General features: G+C 36.7%; 1 protein-coding gene across 4 annotated transcripts in view; it reads right to left on the reverse strand.

Annotated features, from left to right (window-relative positions):
* The window catches only part of LOC18438886 (Tetratricopeptide repeat (TPR)-like superfamily protein), a 52,315-nt gene extending 36,066 nt beyond the window's left edge, over window positions 1-16,249 (reverse strand). For all 4 annotated transcript variants that reach the window (XM_006849064.4, XM_088847772.1, XM_088847774.1 and 1 more), the window contains exons 1-3: window positions 15,682-16,249; window positions 4,742-4,867; window positions 3,875-3,944 (exon numbers count right to left, since the gene is read on the reverse strand). In XM_006849064.4, coding sequence (XP_006849127.3) covers window positions 3,875-3,944; window positions 4,742-4,867; window positions 15,682-16,178 — 693 coding nt within the window. In that variant the 5' untranslated portion in view covers window positions 16,179-16,249. The remainder of the gene's footprint in view (window positions 1-3,874; window positions 3,945-4,741; window positions 4,868-15,681) is intronic.
* Between the last annotated feature and the right edge of the window lie 3,898 nt (window positions 16,250-20,147).

The following is a 20,147-nucleotide window of genomic DNA, read 5'->3' on the forward strand; positions in this document are numbered from 1 at the left end:
CAATTAAGAAATCTGAAATTAATAAATATTAGAAACGAGGTTTTGTAAGTGATGGAATCGAGAGTCTTGACTTCATATAAATGGATTTCGTGAAGATTCCTTGTAAGAATTGCGGAGTCAGGATTTCGGATCAGTATCGCGACCTTGGGTCAGAGATTCTGGTAACTTTGGCTAGAAAAATCTTGGATCTAGAAATCCTCCTAAGACTAATGATGCATTATCTACCCTTGACTCATGATGGTTAGGAATGGATGGATGGTAAGAGCTAACCATCTCAGACCATGAATGTCCCATTAGATTTAGAAGTCAAATCTTCTTGGGAATGTAAAGTGGAGGACCTGCCCACATCGTACCTGGGCATTCCATTGGGACTGGGGAAGCCAAAGAAAGCCCAGTGGTCTCATGTAATTGACAGAGTAGACCGAAGATTGGCAAGATGGAAAGGCAGTTACCTATCCTTTGCAGGGAGAACAACGCTTATCAAAGCTACCCTAGCCAACTCCGCCGTATACCTCATGTCGTTATTCCATATGCTAGCCGCAGTTGCTAAACGCCTAGACCAACTGACAAGAAACTTCCTCTGGTCAGGTGAAATGGCGTCAAATAAGATCCACCTGATTGCGTGGGATAAAGTATGCCTCTCAAAACAGGGCGGTCTAGGGATCAAAGTGCTTAGAACACAAAACTTAGTGCTCTTAGGTAAATGGTGGTGGGGACTGGCCACTCAGAACTGCCAACTGTGGGCCCAGGTCATCCGAAGCAAGTATAGTATCCCACTAGACCTTTGGCTGCCTGAGGGTTATCCAATGTCTAAGGGCTCAAGCATATGGAAATCGTTACTCTCCTCCCTTCGACCGTTTAAACAACTCATTCGACTCCATGCTAGAGGCAGGGATAGAGTGCGATTTTGGTCAGACTTCTGGTTAGGCCACACCCCGCTTAGAGAATGCTTCCCCTCCCTATTCGCTATGGTAGTTAACAAAGCCTTCCTGGTCTCGGAGGAAATGGTACCTTCAGGTAATCGCAGAGTTTGGAACCCATCCTTTAGGAGACCACTCACAGAAGAAGAAACCTTGGAGTTTATGTCCCTCTCGGATTCCTGCCACTCCACCTTCCTCGCCTTCTTAGGGACAGACACCTTGGTCTGGACTCCCTCCCCTACCGGTTCCTTCACGGTGGCCTCCTTCTACAAGAAACTTCTGCAGCTTTCTTTCCCCCTAAACCCGAACCCGGCGCTCTCCAAAGTTTGGTCATCCATAGGCCCTCCAAAACTGCAAGCCTTTCACGCGCACTTACTATAGACGCACTCCAGAGAAGAGGTGTCCAAAGTCCTAATAGGTGCGTCATGTGCCTATGCGAGAAAGAAATAAACCCCCACTTGCTCATTCACTGTCAGATTGCCCTTCAACTTTGGAGTAGAATTATACAACTTTTTGGAATATCTTAGGTTACCACCCCTTCAATTCCATCGTTGACTTCCTGCTCCTTCGAATCTAACTGGCCAAAGTAGGGCAGGATCCTCTAGAAAACCTCTTTAGTTGCAACGTCGTGGACCATCTGGCTAGAAAGAAATTCAAGAATTTTCAGTGGTATCGAAAGCAAACTCACAGCTCTGTTCCACAAGGTTACTTCGATGGTAATGTTTTGGGCTTCTAACCACAATCTATTCAATGGGATTTCGGTGGCTAGTTTCCTTCGTAACCGGGTCAACTTTATTCGACTAACCCCTCACTACAACCCAAGAGTATCGCACTGGACTCCCCCCCGGTGGTTGATATTATGTTCGATTTTGATGGATGCTCCTTTGGAGATCCAAGCCTAGCACGCGTAGGAGGAGTCTTCTGTGACCATAACGGTGAAGTTATCTCTCCTTCTCAGAACACCTTGGTCACAAAGACTCACAGTTCGCAGAGGCCATGGCCCTGCTGATGGGAACCAAGAAATGTAACCCTCACTAGGGCCCACGGCTACACATAGAGGGAGATGTCAAAAACATTATATCCTAGGCTGCTAGAAAGGCCCCTCCTCCTTGGTACCTAGCACACATTTTTGATGAAATTGAGCATACTTGCAGAGGTATAAACGTCTCATGGACGCATATTTGGAGGACGTCCAATAACTTCACAGATCGTCTCGCCAAGGAAGCCGCTCGGAACCAGCCTTCTGCACACGTTTAGATGCACACAACAGGGAGTCCTATATCATAAGCACAGCGGGGAGGCCTCCTCTGTCTAGATTGTAGCCTTCTATCTTGTAATGAGCAGATTATATAAGCCCCTATCTTTTGCTTCACTGGTGATGTTAGAGCCAGTCTTCTAGAATAGGTCACTCCCTAGTGACCAATTTTTGGTTAAGAGACCCAGTATGTGGGTTACCTCGACCCTTACTTTTGTTATTATAATATTTATATTTAACATTCTCAAAACAAAATTAGAAGTTAAGTTCCCATTATATCCACTCTAACCTTAGAAAAGCCTATAAATAGAGACCCCATAACCTATTTGAAACAAGTGCTTCCCATGGGCCAAATTCTAGGCATCCGTGGAGGGCCTAGGGGCATGTCTTCAAGTGCTTTGCAAGGAAGAAAGAGTGGGGCAGGCAACCTCCTAAGGTTTTAGGATCAGTGACAAAAAACCAAAGAAAGTGACAAACAAGAGAAGATGTTTATAAAAGATGAGAAAAGGTTTTCAAAACATAAGAGAAAATGAAAATTGTTTAAAGATTTTTCCTCTAAAAATAAGAAAATACAGAGAAAATAGGAAAATATCTACAAAATATAAGACCCTAAAAGGTATAAACAAGACTCAATATAATTGACTTAATCAAAAGATTGAATCAATTTTTAACTGACTACAACTATATTAGTATAAGTTATGTATTGGTTTTTCACCCCCAAGTCCGGGGTGCACTCGGGCAAGGCAACTTACAGATCCAGAGTTACTTGGCTAACTGGGCTAGTTCATTTTGACTTGCCGGATTTATAAAACATTAGTTATTGGTTATTCCAACATGCCTCATCATAAACTGCACCTCAAAGGAATATAAAAATATGATTTATTAATTGAATAGAATTCAATAAATAAATAATTAGTTTTTTATTTTTGCGTGCCCATTTTTTATTGTATTTTTGTGGGATTATTAGATTTTTTATTTTTTAATAAAACTTTTATTTAAAATTATTTATTAAGTAAACATTGTACAAAATGCACTCCCGACCTAGGGAGCTTCCTGTATGTGTCGATCCATCACACCTGCCCCCACCCCTATTCCCGCTCCAAGTAACTATGGTCCTAACTCTACATGACATAGTGGAAAGAAGGGAACATGTTTCTTGAAAGTGTGCCATCGGTCCAGGGATTACAAGGGGGCGTACGAAAGTCCTATGGGGTGAACCTAGATAAATTCTGGTTTACTAGTTTTTCTGCAGATTTGACTCTTTTTGGAGTACCATCAAGGGGATGTAGCTGCAATTTTTCCTGGTGTAATCTGTATGTCTCTTCTTTGTCCCACTGATTCACCCAAAACAAATCTTTGGTTTTGAGTTTAGTTTCCTCATGTAAAATTTCAGAGTGGGCACACGTAAGACCAGGAAGATACAGGTGGATTACTAAAAGGTACTCTATCTGTTTTTGCTGGAAACATTTTTTTAAAGTAGTGACCTTTATCACCTAGGTCAAGCCTCTCATACTTCTAGTGACAGGAATAGCGATCTCCCACAGTTGTTCCTTCACATAACCCTTCATTTACAAAACAATTATTAATATATAATATCCAAGAAGCATATTGAAGGGATCCTTGCAGTAGAAACAGTGGCAGTAATATAAACTTCAGTATCAACATTATTGTATAATGAACTTAGTTACTGAATAAAAACCTGAAGAACCAATGCCCAATTGTAAAGTGCATCATAGTCCTCCGGGTTTCTCTCTATAGCACTTGCATACCTGCACAAATGAAAAAAGAATATCATATTTGAAAAATCTGGAGCCACAAAAACATTCAAAACACCATCAAAGACCAAATCCTTGCAGTGACCCTCTACACCAATAAAGATTTTGGTGCTGCACTAATCTAGCGTTAGCCTTAAGTAGTGAATCCAACTAGTAAAGATAATAATATATTTTCTCAGTTAGTGCTCCATTATGAATCTAACAATTCCTTTTCTAATCGGACAATAGTTCATTATGCCATCTTAGGATTAATTTCCCTCTTAAAGGTTTAAGAACCAAATCAAACGTCATTGAACATTGAATCTCTCTTTATTCAATACATAGATTTACAGTGAAATCAACGAACCATGAAACTTTTTAGCCTACTGAGCAAGACTAGTAAGCATCATTCTAGATTTAAGGAACTTTTTTTTTGCAGTGAAATGTGAATAATTGAGTGGTTGAGTTGCACCGCGGCACATATGAACATGATCTTTTCAATTGTCAAATGTCAATCTTTTAGTTTTGACATTTTTACCAAAAGTTGTTCTTCACAAGAAGTGGAGGAGCCTTCTAGAGGTGCTTTTCCATGAGGAAATGGAAGTGCTAAAGTGTCTCTCTCCACAAAGAACTTGAAGCAAGCGCCAAAGGAAAGTTGAGAAAACCGATGCATTCCAAACTAGCTCATGCTGACAATAAAATATCCCACACAACAAACTAGAGCAAAGAAAACAAATGACAAGAAGCATCAACTTCCTCAAGGCAATTTTAGAACTGAATCACAAAAGGAGGAACTATAAGTATTATCGTACCGTTTTGCAGCAAAAGAAAGTATGCGCTGGCGAGAACGGCCTTCTTCATCCACTCCAGTGACATTATTAATTAAGTCCATGGCAATATTGTTTTGGCCTACGGATTGTTGTTGCAAGCTTTCCTGACTAAATGAAGAAAACAAGTTATATGAGCTATGAATACATGTCTCATCCACCATCTACTTGGAATACTATAGAAGAAAAAAAGCCAGTACTTATACAAGTCAACAAGATCAAGAACTGAACAGCAACATTTGACAATGAATAAAATACTCACAATGAACACATACAGGAAGAAGTCGACCCATGTTTTTTATATGAAGACGTTCATGCATCAACTAATTTGGAAGGACAACATTCCTGAAGAAGATCACTTATGAAAAGAATATCAAAGCATCGTATTTGCGCTTCCAATATGAGAATGTAGATGCTCTGATATTTGTGCTTCTAATATGAGAATGTAATCCACTAAAACTTACAAAAATATTGGCTATGTACATACAGTGCTCGAAAACTGGGCCAAATCCACTTGGACTTGGCCTCGGTCTCGGTCTCGGTCTCGGCTAGTAGCTGAGAGAAGATCCCATGTACCCATTCAGGTACATGGGAACCTGTACAGTATTCGGGTCAAAACCGTATGGACTAGCCTGAGTACTATTAATGCAAACAGGGAGCACTGCCCTCCTTAGTTCATCTCTCTCTCTCTCTCTCTCTCCCAAAAATGGTAGGCAGAAATCTACCCCCTTTTCTCATCTCTCGCTCTCTAAAAGAAGGCAGAAATCTGCTCCATTTTCTCATTCCTTTCCCTAAAAAGGGAGTGGAATCCACCCCATATTCATCTCTATAGAAGCAAGCAAAAACCTGCCCTCCATTTTTCTTTCTCTCTTTTAATCTCTCTCAAGAAGCAAGCAAAAATCTGCCCTCCATTTTTCATCTCTCACCCTTTTCATCTCTCTCTAGAAGCGGGTAAAAATCTTCCCTCCTCTCTATCTCTCTCTCTCTCTCTCTCTCTGACACACACACACACACCCCTACACACATTGTGATCAAGCATGCATGCCTTAGATTTAAAATAAGGGTAAAAATGCTGACGACATTATGCACTAGGGACATCCATACCGTCAATTCCTAGAGCCAGTGCAGATCAAGCAACCATAGCTTGATTTGGACTGGTCATTGACAAGATGAACGTCACAAATGTAAAGGTTGTAGATATTAGAAGCCAATACGTGGACTATACATAATAAACTTTATTTTTTCTTTTTACTATTTTATTTATATGTAAAATATAATTCTGCCATTGCCGGTCCCAAGATCAGAAAGGATGAAGGTTGTGTTAGGTTAGCAACCAACGGAAAACTTTAGCTACATCCTTTCATAAATCTTGATCGAACGTTATATGCTTATGCAAGGGCATTCCCTGTAAGCAACATGCTAAACCAGCACCCGCATGCAATGAGAAATGAGCAAGGGTTAGCTAGGGCATTCCTTGGAAGCGACACACCCGCATGCAATGAGAAATGAGAAATGCTCAACCAGCACCGCATGCAATGAGACATGAGCAAGGGTTAGCTAGGGCATTCCCTGGAAGCGACACACCGCAACGACTCCCAGTTGCACGAATAAGTAGGCAAGGGTTACTGTGCCATATTGGACGAGTGCGAGTAAAGAAGCCAGTCCGAACAAATACAATTCATCTGGCCACATGGAATATAGGAACTCTATCAGGTAAGAGAATTGAGTTAGTGAATACAATGAGACTAGAGAGAGTTAGTATAGCTTGTATATAGGAAACTAAGTGGAAATGGGTAAAAGCTAAGGACATTGATGGATATAAACTTTGGTATATGTGAAGAATAATAAAAGAAATGACGCAGGTATGATGGTAGATAAAGATTTAAAAGATAAAGTATTAAAGATGTTTAAAGAATAGGTGATAGGCTATTATTAATTAAACTTGTGTTAAGAGATGTGATAATGCAATTAGTGCTTATGCTCCACAAGTAGGATTAGAGGACAAAATTGAAAAACAATTTTGGGAAAACATGGATGGACTAGTCCAAGGAACACCAAATGCGTGAGGCCAATTTTAGGAGGGGATTTCAATAGTCATGTACGAAAATATAGTAAAGAATATGAGGGCACATGGAGGATATGGGTTGGGGAAAAGTAATGGGATGGATAATGCTACTCTTGATTTTGTTATGGCTTATGATCTAACAATAGCAAAGACCTAATTTAAAAAGTGGTATGAACATTTAATAACATGCAAAAGTGGATCGTATAAAAGTCAGATACACTTTGTTTCTAGTTAAGAAGACTGAATGATCATCATATAAAGATTGTAAGGTTATAATAGGGAAGAGTTTGACCACACAACTTAGGCTCATGGTTATGGATGTTTGCATTAAGAGATGGAAGACGAGTGACATAAATGGGTGTCCAAGAACTAAGCGATGAAACTTAAAAAGAGAGAAACTAGACTTATTAAGGAATACATTGATGAAAGAAGGAAAATGGAATTCTAATGACGAGGATAATGTTCCGTAGCATGAGATGGTTGATTATATAAAAAAAAAAGTGGCAAAAGAAGTTTTAGGAGAATCTAGAGGGAATTAACTTTCTGATAAAGAAACTTGGAGGTAGAATGATAAAGTTCAAAAGGCTATAAGCGAAAAACGATTATAGTTATAAAGCTTAGCAAGGGAACAAAAATGATCAGAATTTAGAAGAATATAGAAATGCAAGAGGAACGCTTAGAATAAAGTAAGCTAAGCTTAAGGCATATGATGATCTATATAACACATTGGGGATAAGAGAAGGTGAAAAAGATATCTTCAAACTAGCAAAAATGAAATAAAGAAAGTACAAAAGGCCTAAATCATGTTATATGCATTAAGACTGAGGATCATTGCGTGATGGTGAAGGATGACGAGGTCAATGAAAGGTGGAGAATCTATTTTCAAAAATTGTTAAACAACGACTATTTTAGGAGTTCAACTTTAGGAGGAACCATTGACATAAATGAAGTCGGAGATCATAAATGCTTTCGTACATTAGGATATCTTGAGTGAATGAAGCTTTGAGAAAGACAAAGATAGGAAAGGCTTTGGACCAGATGGTACATCAAAAGGGGTTTGGAACTATATGAGAGAGATTAGCATATTCTGGTTGACCAAGCTATTCAAAGTGTCAGATGAATAATGAAGAAATATTGTCGTACCTATTTACAAGAACAAAGAAGGCATACAGAGTTGCATGAAATATCGAGGGATCAAACTTATCAAGCACAATATAAAACTATAAGAGAGAGGGATTGAGCAACGACTACAACATGTACAAGTATATCAAAAAATCCATTCTGATTTATGCCAGGGAGGCTAACCATTTGAAACTATTTTCCTACTTAGGCAATTGATTGAGAAGTTTAAGGAGAAGTGAAACGACATCCACATGGTTTTTATTGATTTTGAGAAAACATACAATTAGGTATCTAGCGGGATAATTTAATGGGTGCTGGAAAAGATAGGAGTCCCAAGAGGATATATTGACATGGTTAAAGATATGAACAAGGGAGAACTAATTAATATGATACTAACTAGTGGAGAAAAAAGTAAGTTTTCGGTGACAATAGGCCTACATCAGGGGTGGGCATTAGTCCATACCTCTTTGCTTGGTTATGAACAAGTTAGCTAGATACCCACAAGATGAGATCCTATGGTATATATTGTTTGCGGATAACATATTTTTTATTGATAAGACTAGAGACATTGTATATGCAAAATTAGAACTTTGGAGGATACTTTAGAATCTAAAGGTTTTAAAAATTAGTTGGACCAGACAGAATATATAGAATACAAATTTTATACTAATAAGAGAAAAAAAAAGGAATTAGTTAATATTTCTCAAAAAAAAAAAGAGGAATTAGTTAAGATTGATGGCCAAGAAGTATTTAAAAGAGATGATTTTCGAATTCTTGGGTCAAATAATCCATGAGAAAAAAGAGATTGAGGAAGATGTTGCTCATAGAATTAAAGTTAAGTGGACAAAGTGATATGCTTTTGGAGTCTTATATGATTGTTTCTATGGGATGGTCGTAAGATCAGTCATGCTTTATGGGATGGCATATGGCTATCGAGAAACAACATATCTATAGAATGAGTGTAACTGAGATGAGGATGTTGACATAGATGAGGAGCAAGACAATGAACGACAGAATTTGGAATGAATACATTCGAGAGAACTTAGGGGTAGCTCCAATAGGTGATAAAATGAGGGAAAGTAGACTTAAGTGGTCAATAGACTCTAGTCATGTGCAGTGTTGACTTAAAACAGTACAGGTTAGGAGGGTGATTTAGTTCAAGTGAAAGGCTCTAAAAGGGTAAGGGGAAGGCCCTAAAGGACATAGATGAAAATAGTGAGTAAAGACATAGAAACAGCATATATGCAAAGTTAGAATTTTTGAAGGATGCTTTAGAATCTAAAGGTTTCAAAATTAATTAAACTAAAACAAATTTATAGAATGCAAGTTCAATAATAATTTAACAATGATCGGTTGGGAAAATGCTTTGACGTTGATGAAGTTTAATAATAATAGGAGCAAAAACAAGGAATTAGTTAATATTTCTCAAAAAAAATTAAGATTGATGGCCAAGAAATGTTTAAAAGAGATTATTTTCCATTTTTTGGGTCAATAATCCATGAGAAAGGAAAGATTGAGGAAGATGTTGCTCATCGAATTAAAGTTGAGTGGATAAAGTGATGTCCTTCTGGAGTCTATGGTCTTCGCATATCAATGACTAGAGTCTATGATCTTCGCATACCAATGAAACTAAAAGGGGAAGTTCTATAGAATGGTTGTAAGACCAGTCATGTTTTATGGGATGGAATATTGGGCGGTCAAGAAACCACAGATCTATAGAATGAGTGTAACTGAGATGAGGAGTAAGATTGATGGCCAAGAAATGTTTAAAAGAGATTATTTTCCAGTTTTTGGGTCAATAATCCATGAGAAAGGAAAGATTGAGGAAGATGTTGCTCATCGAATTAAAGCTGAGTGGACCAAGTGATGTCCTTCTGGAGTCTATGGTCTTCGCACACCAATGACTAGAGTCTATGATCTTCGCATACCAATGAAACTAAAAGGGGAAGTTCTATAGAATGGTTGTAAGACCAGTCATGTTTTATGGGATGGAATATTTGGCGGTCAAAAAACAACAGATCCATAGAATGAGTGTAACTGAGATGAAGAGCAAGATAATGAAGGTAGAATTTGAAATGAATACAATCGAGGGAACTTAGGGGTAGCTCCAATAGGCGATAAAATGAGGGAAAGTTCTCTAGTCATGTTCAATATTGTCCTAAAACAGCACGAGTTAGGAAGGGTGATTTGGTTTAAATGAAAAAGCACTAAAAAGGCAAAGGAAGGCCCAAAAGGACATGGATGGAAGTAATGAGAATAGATATGCTGACTTCTAATCAGACTGAAGGTATGGCCTTGATAGAGCAGAATGAAGATATGGCCCATGATAGAGCAAAATGGTGGAACAAGATTCATGTAGCCGACCCCAAATAGTTGGGATAAGGCTTGGATAATGATGATGATGATATAAAATAATGCGTTGATGTGCCTTGAAATGCCTAAGCGAAACGTGTTGGACATTGACAGGACAAGCCAAACAAGTGTTAAGGCAACATTCACAAAGCGTTACCTAAAGATGATCAACTTAAGAAATGCATGGAATAAACGCCACAACATATTCAAAAGAAAACATTCAACAAAATTTATTGGCTTTAACACAAGAGGAATGATGATGTAAGAATTGAACTTGATAAGAGTGCAGGTTTTTTGCTATCAAGTGGTGGAAAACATTTGTATCAAGATGAGCCATTGCATAATACAAAAAACCATTAGGATTTTGAATAAAAAAGATGAAATTATAATCCCAACAGTAGACCCTGCAATGTTAAAATAGATTTGATTTCGACAACATCATTACTATGAAACAATCTCCAAGATGATTTAACCTTGAGAAAGAAGCAAATAAATGCTCTCAATTTGGGTGAAATGGTATTCAATTATTTTTAAAAACCTCAAACTCAGTGGCTGCCTAAGTCACTAACAATACCGAGTGAACTTGCCAATAAAGTAGTTATTAAATTGGGAAAATTGACTAGTTTTTCAAAAATTTTGGTAAGAACAAATATAAAAGATAAGTGTTTAGCGCGGGAACGAGCACATCACTTACGTAATACAACAACACTACCACATTCCGAGAGAAGACTTTGGTTAGATCAACACAATAAAATTATAGTAATAAAAAAAAAATTAACACAACATCCTAATTTTTTATATTTATAGAACTAATTCAACTTACACTCCCGAAACCAGGGGATGAGTATTTCACAGGTTTCAATAAACATTGAAGGACTTCAAAACAATGGAGGTGGCCACCAAGCTGGCCAGGGGTCCTAACAGCCTACACGGCTGGGCAGCCGCTGTACAGCTGCCTAAGGCATTTTTATTTTTTCTTTTTTTTCTTTTTTTTTGTTGGGAGGGGGGAGATTTATATATATATATATATATATATATAGAGAGAGAGAGAGAATATGAGTCCATGAATGAGAGGGCTTACACCAAACACTTGGAGGTCATTCATATATGTATAGTAAGAGCATAAGGGTCCATGTGTGTGTCTATGAATGTGGGTGACTGCGTGTGTGTCAGAGAGAGGCCTTGCATCGGAGACTTTGTGGCCATCTTCTTTTTCTTCTTCTTCTCATATGTAGAGAGAGAGCATAGGAACCTGTGAGCGAGAGAGGAGGGCCTTAAGTCCTTAACCATTTTTATAGGTCTTAACTATTTTTAATTTTTTAAGGGAGCTCATGCCTTCCTTTTTTTTTTTCTTTTTCTGTTGGCACTAGGTTCATAGGGGTTTGGGGAGCTAGAATTGGCCCCCAAAAAACCTTTTCCCCCCTAGAAAGAGAAAAAAGTACTTTTCTGCCCTTGACCGAGGGCCTTCTTATGCCCTCAGGCCAAGTTTCATCGAGGCGCCGCCTAGGCGACCACCTTGAGGTGACTACCTAATGCAGGGAGAAAAATAACACGGGAATAATAACAATAAAAAGAAAAAGAAAAGGTTGAGAGAATATATCATCTCTCAAGGTCTGCAAGGGAATCCACCCCAAAAACAATCTCTTCATGAGACCAAATTTTATTCAACTCATTCACTGATTTACAATGAAGGGAGATCTCCTTTTAAATAGACTAAGAAAAAGAAGAAAAACAATAATTAAAAAAAATCACGAAAAAAAAAACCTCTCTGCACGGACTTTCCTATTTTATCTCTCCTCCCTATTTTCTCTCTCGTCCCTATTTTCTATCTCTTAACCTCACGTGCAAAAAGATTTGCTTCTAAATAGAAAGCCCACGTTTTACCCAAAGCCTCCCCCTCAAGGAAAAACGTTGCCTATTGTTGAAAAGATAAAACCCCCCTAGATTTAACCCTATCCTATTTATATTCTTCGCTTTTAGAAACTAACCAACCTAATTGACCAATATCAATTCATGCACAAAATAAACTCATGCCTACCTAATTATCCTTGCGTACCTCTTATTCTTGAAATAAAAATATAAACTCAAAAAATAATAATAATAAAATTGTAATTTGAATTTTGAATTTTTTTTCTATGTCATTCTCTTGAGGTTGGGAGAAGCTTGATTCAAAGCGGACCTCCTTCTTCATCATTATGGATGACTATTTCTTGAACTTGATCTTCTTCTGGAACTTTATCCTCGTCCTTAGCCAACCGTACCTCCATCTTCTTTTTTGGGCATTCATACGCACAATGTTCTTGTTCATTACATTAATAACACATAAACTTTGCAGTATCTTTGTTTTCTTTATTAAATTTCGATTGGCGCAAAAACCTCCTTCTAGGTGTAAAATCGCTTATCGGTGCTCCCTTGGTATTTAGCTTTTACTCCCAAAACAAGTTGAAAAGCTTCACTTGGTCGATGTAGAAAAACATCATCCCTAATAGTAGGATGAAGGCCATTTACATATCGAGCAACCTTTTGTCCTTCCGTTTCGTGGAGGTTATTTCGAGCAACTAATCAATAAAACTCTCCCATAGAATCTTCCACTTTTTTCTCACTCTATCGAAAATTTTGGAGTTCTTGAAAGAAAATTTGCTCATGATCCGCAGGAAAAAAAATTTTCTTTCAGTTTCTTTTTCATCTTTTACTAGTTCGTAATTTTTCCTTTCCAACTACGAAGTCGGAATTGTTGAACTTGCTTCCACCAGGCTTCAGCATACCCGCGAAGCTTGGTAGCAACAAGTTTAACCTTGCGTACCTTTGGCAATTCACTCCATTCAAAATAATTCTCAATTGCACTTGACCAATCAATAAAACCTTCAATGGAGAGCTTACCATGAAATTCCGAAAGATCGACTTTAGTACCAAAATCTCGTGATCGCTCTAAAGGACGCAGAGTTGGCCTGTAATCTTCATTATGCTCAAAATCAACAACCTGGATTTGTTGTGGGACTACTAATGCAAGATCAATGTGGTTGCGAGCACCTTCTTCACGAGGAACATTGTTCTCCAACCGTTGCAGCCTTTGATCCAATCGTTGCATTCCCTGATTCATCTCACATACTTCGGTTCGAACTTCCTCCAGGGCTTTAGTCAAATTTGCTATAGCTTGTCCCCAACGATCGTCCATAGCAGGAATAAGATTAGCTTTTGGTGGCATTGTACAAAAAAAACCTAGATCTATGAATTTTACTTGCTCTCTTGACTTGCTCTATCTGGATCTAACGTGCTCTGATACCAATTGATGCAGGGAGAAATTGAACCGGAACAATAAAAATAAAAAAAAAGAAAACGTTGAGAGAATATATCCTCTCTCAAGGTCTGCAAGGGAATCCACCCCAAAACAATATCTTCACGAGACCAAATTTTATTCAACTCATTCACTGATTTACAATGAAGGGACATCTTCCTTTAAATAGACTAAAAAAAAAAAAAGATAAACAATAACTAAAAGAATCGCTAGAAAAAAACCTTTTTGCATTCCTATTTTATCACTCCTCCCTATTTTCTCTCTCTTAACCTATTTTCTCTCTCATCCTTATTTTCTATCTCTTAACCCCACATTCCAAAGAGATTTGCTTCTAAATAGAAAGCCCACGTTTTACCCAAAGCCTCCCCCTATAGGTAAAATGTTGCAAAAGATAATCCCCCACTAGATTTAACCTTATCTTATTTATATTCTTTTTTTTTAGAAACCAACCAACCAACCCAATTGATCAATATCAATTCACACACAAAATAAACTCATGCCCACCTAATTATCCCTGCGCACCTCCTATTCCTAAATTTAAAAGATAAACTTAAAAAATAATAATAATAAAATTGTAATTTGAATTTTGAAATTTTTTTTCTCCGTCACTACCTAAGCGGTCGCCTAGAAGCAAGATCACCTAGGCAGTCCGCCTAGGGCAAAACTATGCATTTTGGAAGGCTACCCCCTAGGTAGCCAGGCCGCCAACTTTTGAATAGCATAGAAACAAGAATCACTTATGCGGAACAAGGATTGATAAGCCGACCACAAGAGATGTTTCACAAGTACCCTATCTGGTTATGAAGTTATCTCACATGGGAGAAGGAAATTGACTTGGACAGAAAAAAATTACATAAAAAATTACATTGCTACATAGTTAATGCCAAATAATGCCATACATATAGGTGCCAAGCCTAAAAGGCATGAGTGCACATCAAGGTTTTGTGATGGAAGAGAAATACCCAAACAAGCAATTGCAAGGAAAACAACACTGATGAATAAACGATGAGCATTGTGATGATTGAGGTAAGTGGAGAAGAGGGAAAGCTCAAATGCATTAGACTGCAACCTACACTCAAGAGTCACAAGCATGATACAGATTAATCATGTATTATTAGCTGAATCCATGTGTTATAGGGACTTATGGCCTCATTGAAGGTGTGGCCCTTAATAGAGGTAAATGGCGAGCCCTTAATAGAGGTAAATGGCGAGCCAGGATTCATGTAGCTGACCCCAATTAGTTGAGAAAAGACTTTGAAGATGATGATAATGATTGGCAAAATCGAAGGTTCTTTTATCACATTACACTAATCTTAACCAAGAAAGACCGAGTCTTAGGATTCTACAATCCATAACTAGCTAATCACACCACTTAAAGTTCAAGTTAAACTTATTATAAAAATTTCTACCAAAACCCAAATAATAGTACTGATCATATGGATTGCATGGCTATGGCCAAGAGGACAGTTGTAGTAAAAATAGAAGTAAGGTAATCATAGTAGTGCTAGTGAGAAGCAAGGTGATCATAGTAGTGCTACTGATGCTAAGAGAAGTGCTAACCCTAAGTCACTAATAGTAAAAAAAAGCACTACTGTGAGGTGTACTAGTACTAAGGGACACTGTATTGTGTTATATTCCTAAAATTTAGGTTGAAGTGGTAAGTAAAATTGCAGCTACAGAAATCAGCATCATCATAATTTATTACAATAAAACAATTTTACACTGACACAACAAATGTTGTTGTTGTTAGGTATTTTCCTCGCCAACATTACCATAGCTATCAACCTCATATCATTCCACAACATTATAAGAGAAACAGGCACCACAAAATAATAACCTGAAACAGAATTGAGATCAAAACCAGCCACGCTAACACCTCTAACAAACAAAAAACATTCTCCCACAATTACGCTTCAATTCAAACTAAAGGAGCACAAATCACAGGAAGAACATAAGAGAAGAACAATAAGAGACACAAGAACACCTCTAGATAAAAAGTATTCTCCGGCAAATCACTCTACGAAATCCAGATCCATTAGTAAGTAAGAAAAAAACATCAATCCCTCAAGGATCACATTTCCAAGGTCTCACCTGTAAGAGGAGCTGGTATCTCCTCTCTGAGCATCAGAAGATGCACCATTTCTAAGGAATTCACCACCATAACCATCTCCTATCGATCCGGTATCCTCATCCCTCAACTCATTCAAGAGCTCCCTCATAGTAAAAGATCGATTTGATTTGTCTGCATTTTTCTCTAAACTCTCAATTTCTCTCACCGTTTTCTCCACACTCTCAATTTCTCTCACATTTTCCCCTTTATTTCCCTCTTTCTCATCCAAACTCTCCATTGCTTCTCCTTCAGCTGCCTTCGATTTCTCCCCACTCGTCCCATTTCCACCGACGCTCTCAATAGCTCTCTTCAATTCATCGCCGATCTGAGAATCAGCTTTGTTCTCAGCAGTTAGATCCAGTTCGTCGCCGATCTGAGGGGCCCAGTCGATTCCGATCGTTGCTTCTGGTTTGCTATTGCTAGGCGATTCCGAGGTGCTCAGTTGCTGTGTTTCCAATTCCTCGCAGATTGGAGTCATAATTGGGTGATTAGATCGTCTGGGTTTCAGGGGAGGAAAACCAGAGACGAACCAAAGTGACGTTGCTTGTCACTGAGAGCGTGCCTTTCTGGTTTGCGATTTTGAGTACGCGGGTTAAGACCTTCAAAAGAGACATGGACGAAACTGCCCCTAAGATTTCGTATAAATCCTGCGTGTGCTTGGTTCTTGGTTTTTTTCGATCATTTGGAAAGTGTATCCATTGAGGAAATTGCAAATTCACATATGAGGGAATTGCAAATTCATTGTTTGGATTGTTTAGAATATCTTTTTTTTTTAAATGCAAATCCTCTCTCTCCCTCTTTAAAATTTTTGAGCTTGTTTCTCTATCTAAAATTTGATATGGTTTTTGCTCGAAAATTTTAATACAATCTCTTTCAAAAGCTTAAAATTTGAAATAATTTCTCTCTCTAAAAATTTCGAGAAAGTTTTTCTCCATAAAAGATTTTAGATATCTTCTTTCTCTAAACATTTATTAATATCTCTATATAAAATTTTGAGATACTTTCTCTCTCTAAAACTTAAAATTTGAGATAGTTTTTTTTTATAAAAATTTTGAGATAGTTCCACTCTCAAAACAATTTTAGGTAGTTTCTCTTTCAAAAATATAATATAGTTTCTCTCTAAAACTTTAAGGTATTTTCTCTATCTAAAACTTAAAATTTGAGATAGTTTCTCTATCTAAAAGATTGAAATATTTTCCTTCTCTAAAAATTTCAGGTACTTTCTCTATCTAAAATTTGATAAAGTTTCTCTCTCAAAAGTTTTAAGATAGTTTCTCTCTCTAAAGTTTTAAGATAGTTTCTTTATCTAAAACTTAAAATTTTGAGATAATTTCTCTCTCTAAAAATTTTCATGTGGTTTATCGGTCTAAATTTGATATAGTTTATAATCTTTAAAATTTTAATATATTCTCTTTCTCTCTCTAAAACTTAAATATAAGATAGTTTCTCTCTCTATAAGTTTTGAGATATTTCTCTCTAAAAAATTTTAAGTAGAAAAAATTTTTAGATACTTTCTAAAACTTAAGATTTGATGTAGTTTCTCCATCTAAAACTTTGAGATGTTCTCTATGAAACTTGAAGATTAAGATAGTTTCTCTCTCTAACAAATCCATGTATTTTCTCTCTCTAAAAAATTCTATATAATTTCTCTGTTTAAAATTTGATATAGTTTTCTTCTCTAAAATTTTAATATATTTTATCTATCTAAAATTTGATATAGCTTCCCTCTCTAAAATTTAAATATGTTTTCGTTCTTGAGCAGCAAAATGGCTCGTTTCCATGAAATTTCAATTCCACCTGTTTTGGTAGAAATGTGATTTCTAAAATTTTGGCTTAAAACGAGCATTCAGGATTCTCATGGAAATCTCAATTCCACTAGAAATGTCAATTTCTAAATGAACAAAACACGATTGCCTGGCTTTTTCTAAGAAAAGTTATTTTTAAAAATCTGAATCCAAAGAGTCAAACGAGCCCTTATGACAAATTTGGTTTGCATGAAAATATTTTTAAAAACACATTTTCACGTGAAAAATTCTCTCATGCGGTAAAGCGTGGGATTATTTTTACATCAATTAGTTGCCAATTGGTGAGAAAATATTCGGAAATTTGACCGCATAAGAGAATTTTTCATATGAAAGTATTTTCTAGAAAATATTTTTCACACAAATCAATCATGCCACTATAGTATAGTGGTAGTTAAATATCTCTTCCAAAGGGCCCCTTCTTTAGATCAATGTTGTCAATTTTGGTTTAGAACTTGTTTCAGTTTGGTATGGAAAATGAAGTAATTTGTAGTACTTTGGCTGATTTGGGGTACTTTGGCTGATTTGGGGTAAACTTTGGGGTTTTTTATTTTAAAAAATAAAAATATCTTTTGTAATATATATAAAAAATTAAAAATTAAATGTGGAGTTCAAGAGGGAAATGAGACAGGAGAGAAAAGAGAAATAAAGAGATATATCAAAGGTAAAGAGAAACATATAGAGCAGAGAGAAAGTGACAAACCGTAATTATTTGAAGGAAAAGAGAGAGAAAGTGACAACCCGTAATTATTCGAAGAAAAAGAGCAAGTGAGAGAGATGGAGAGAGGAGAGAGAAAATGACAACCCGTAATTATTTGAAGAAAAAAGTTTATATAAAGTGTCAACTTTATACTGTACAACTAAAATGCACTTCAAAACTCATCAGAAAAGGTTGTTTCCTTATTAGAAAACCCTCCAATTGATCATCTCTAATTCGATATGTATGAATATAAAGATAAAATGAATTCGAGTATTAATAATAGTACATCTTGTTCTAAGATAGGGAGGGGTATTTCTAAAGTGGATGTAGTGGTTAACCTTCTTAATTTATTCCTTCTGAGTCTTCATAGATGTAAACCAAAAGGCCTTTGGGTGGCTCCTCTAATTGGCTGCATTAAGCTGAATTTCGATAGAAGCTCTTTTAGTAATCCGGGCCCTGTTGGTATTGGTGGAGTGTTTCAAGATGCCACTGGTTCTGTCCTCCTCTCTTATGCATGTCCAATTGGAGTGGTTACGGCTAATATGGCAGAACTACGGGTTTTATTGAACGGGATTGAGATCTTTGTTGAGACGAATATGGGCTCTTCGTGCTTGATTGAAGGGGATTATCTGAATATCATCCAATGGTGTACAAAAGAGCAGTTAATTACGTGGGATCTACGTTCCTTTTGGTTGAAGATTTTAGATTTTTTTTCCGTTTTTTCTGTTACTTTTTCCCATGTGTACAGGGAAGCTAATGCTATTGCTGATACATTAGCCAAGGGTGGTGTCTCCCTTGAGTCCCTCTTAATTTCTAATGATGTAATCTTATTTGAATGAGTAATAAATCTGTGATTGTCTTTCAAAAAAATAATAGTATATATTGTAACACATTATCTAGACCGTTCATTATCAAGATATTTAAGTGCTCATAGACTTGCTAGATCTGCAATATTTTTGGAGCTTTCAATTTCATAATAGGGGTGAAAAATACATCTTAAGCCGATCATAAGAGTTTTGGCCCCTAAAATATATCTTATAATGAAATTTTGGGGTGCACCTTACAATGATAGTTTAAAGTTGACACCTTATACAAACCCCACTCTCATTTTGGGGTGCACCTTACTGTGATAGTTTAAGGATGACACCTTATACGAAACTCACCCTCATTTTAATGTATTGAAAGTAGAGAAAAAAACATACAGAAGAGCTTAAGAGAGAATCCCATAAAGTAGAGATAAAGTGAGAGATATGAGGAAAGAGAAAGTGACAACAATGAATTATTTGAATTTTGCATAGTCTTGGGTTCGTGTAGACACGATTTTCTTTTTTTTTTAACCAACTTTGACTTTTAATTTTAAATTTTAAAAACTTAAAGGGAAAAATTTATATAAGGTTGCAACCTTAAAATGTAAAATTACAGATGCACCTCAAAAATCTATCGGAAAGGTTGTTTTATAGTTGAAAACCCCTCTATTATCATCTTGACATCGAGATGTATGGATATAAAAAAAAAAAAAATTTGAGTATCAAAAGTAGTGCATATTGCAACACATTATCTAGGCCGTCCATTTTCAAGATTTTCATATGTTTATAGATCTCCTTGATTTTAACTATTTTTGGAGTTTAAAATTATCTAATTAGATTTGAAAATAGATTTTAAGAATCCTAATAATTGTTTACAACAAGTGTACATGTTAGGATAAAATTTGGAGGTGCACCTTAATTGGATTGTTTAAGGTTGCAACCTTATAGAAACCACACCCAAACTTAAAATGGCTAAAAATATACTACTCATTGTTTTTTTAATGCCCTTGGAACATTGTGAAATATCATGTTTACCTGCATCTTTATCGACGGAATCTTTATTATTCAACCAAATCGAATCGAATCTAGCTGAATAGGCTAAATCAGGCCAACCCACTTGATTTTTTTTATTTTATTTT

Source organism: Amborella trichopoda, chromosome 9 (assembly GCF_054954075.1).
Source record: "Amborella trichopoda isolate Santa Cruz 75 chromosome 9, AtrichopodaSantaCruz75HAP2 v2.0, whole genome shotgun sequence".
Lineage (NCBI taxonomy): Eukaryota > Viridiplantae > Streptophyta > Magnoliopsida > Amborellales > Amborellaceae > Amborella > Amborella trichopoda.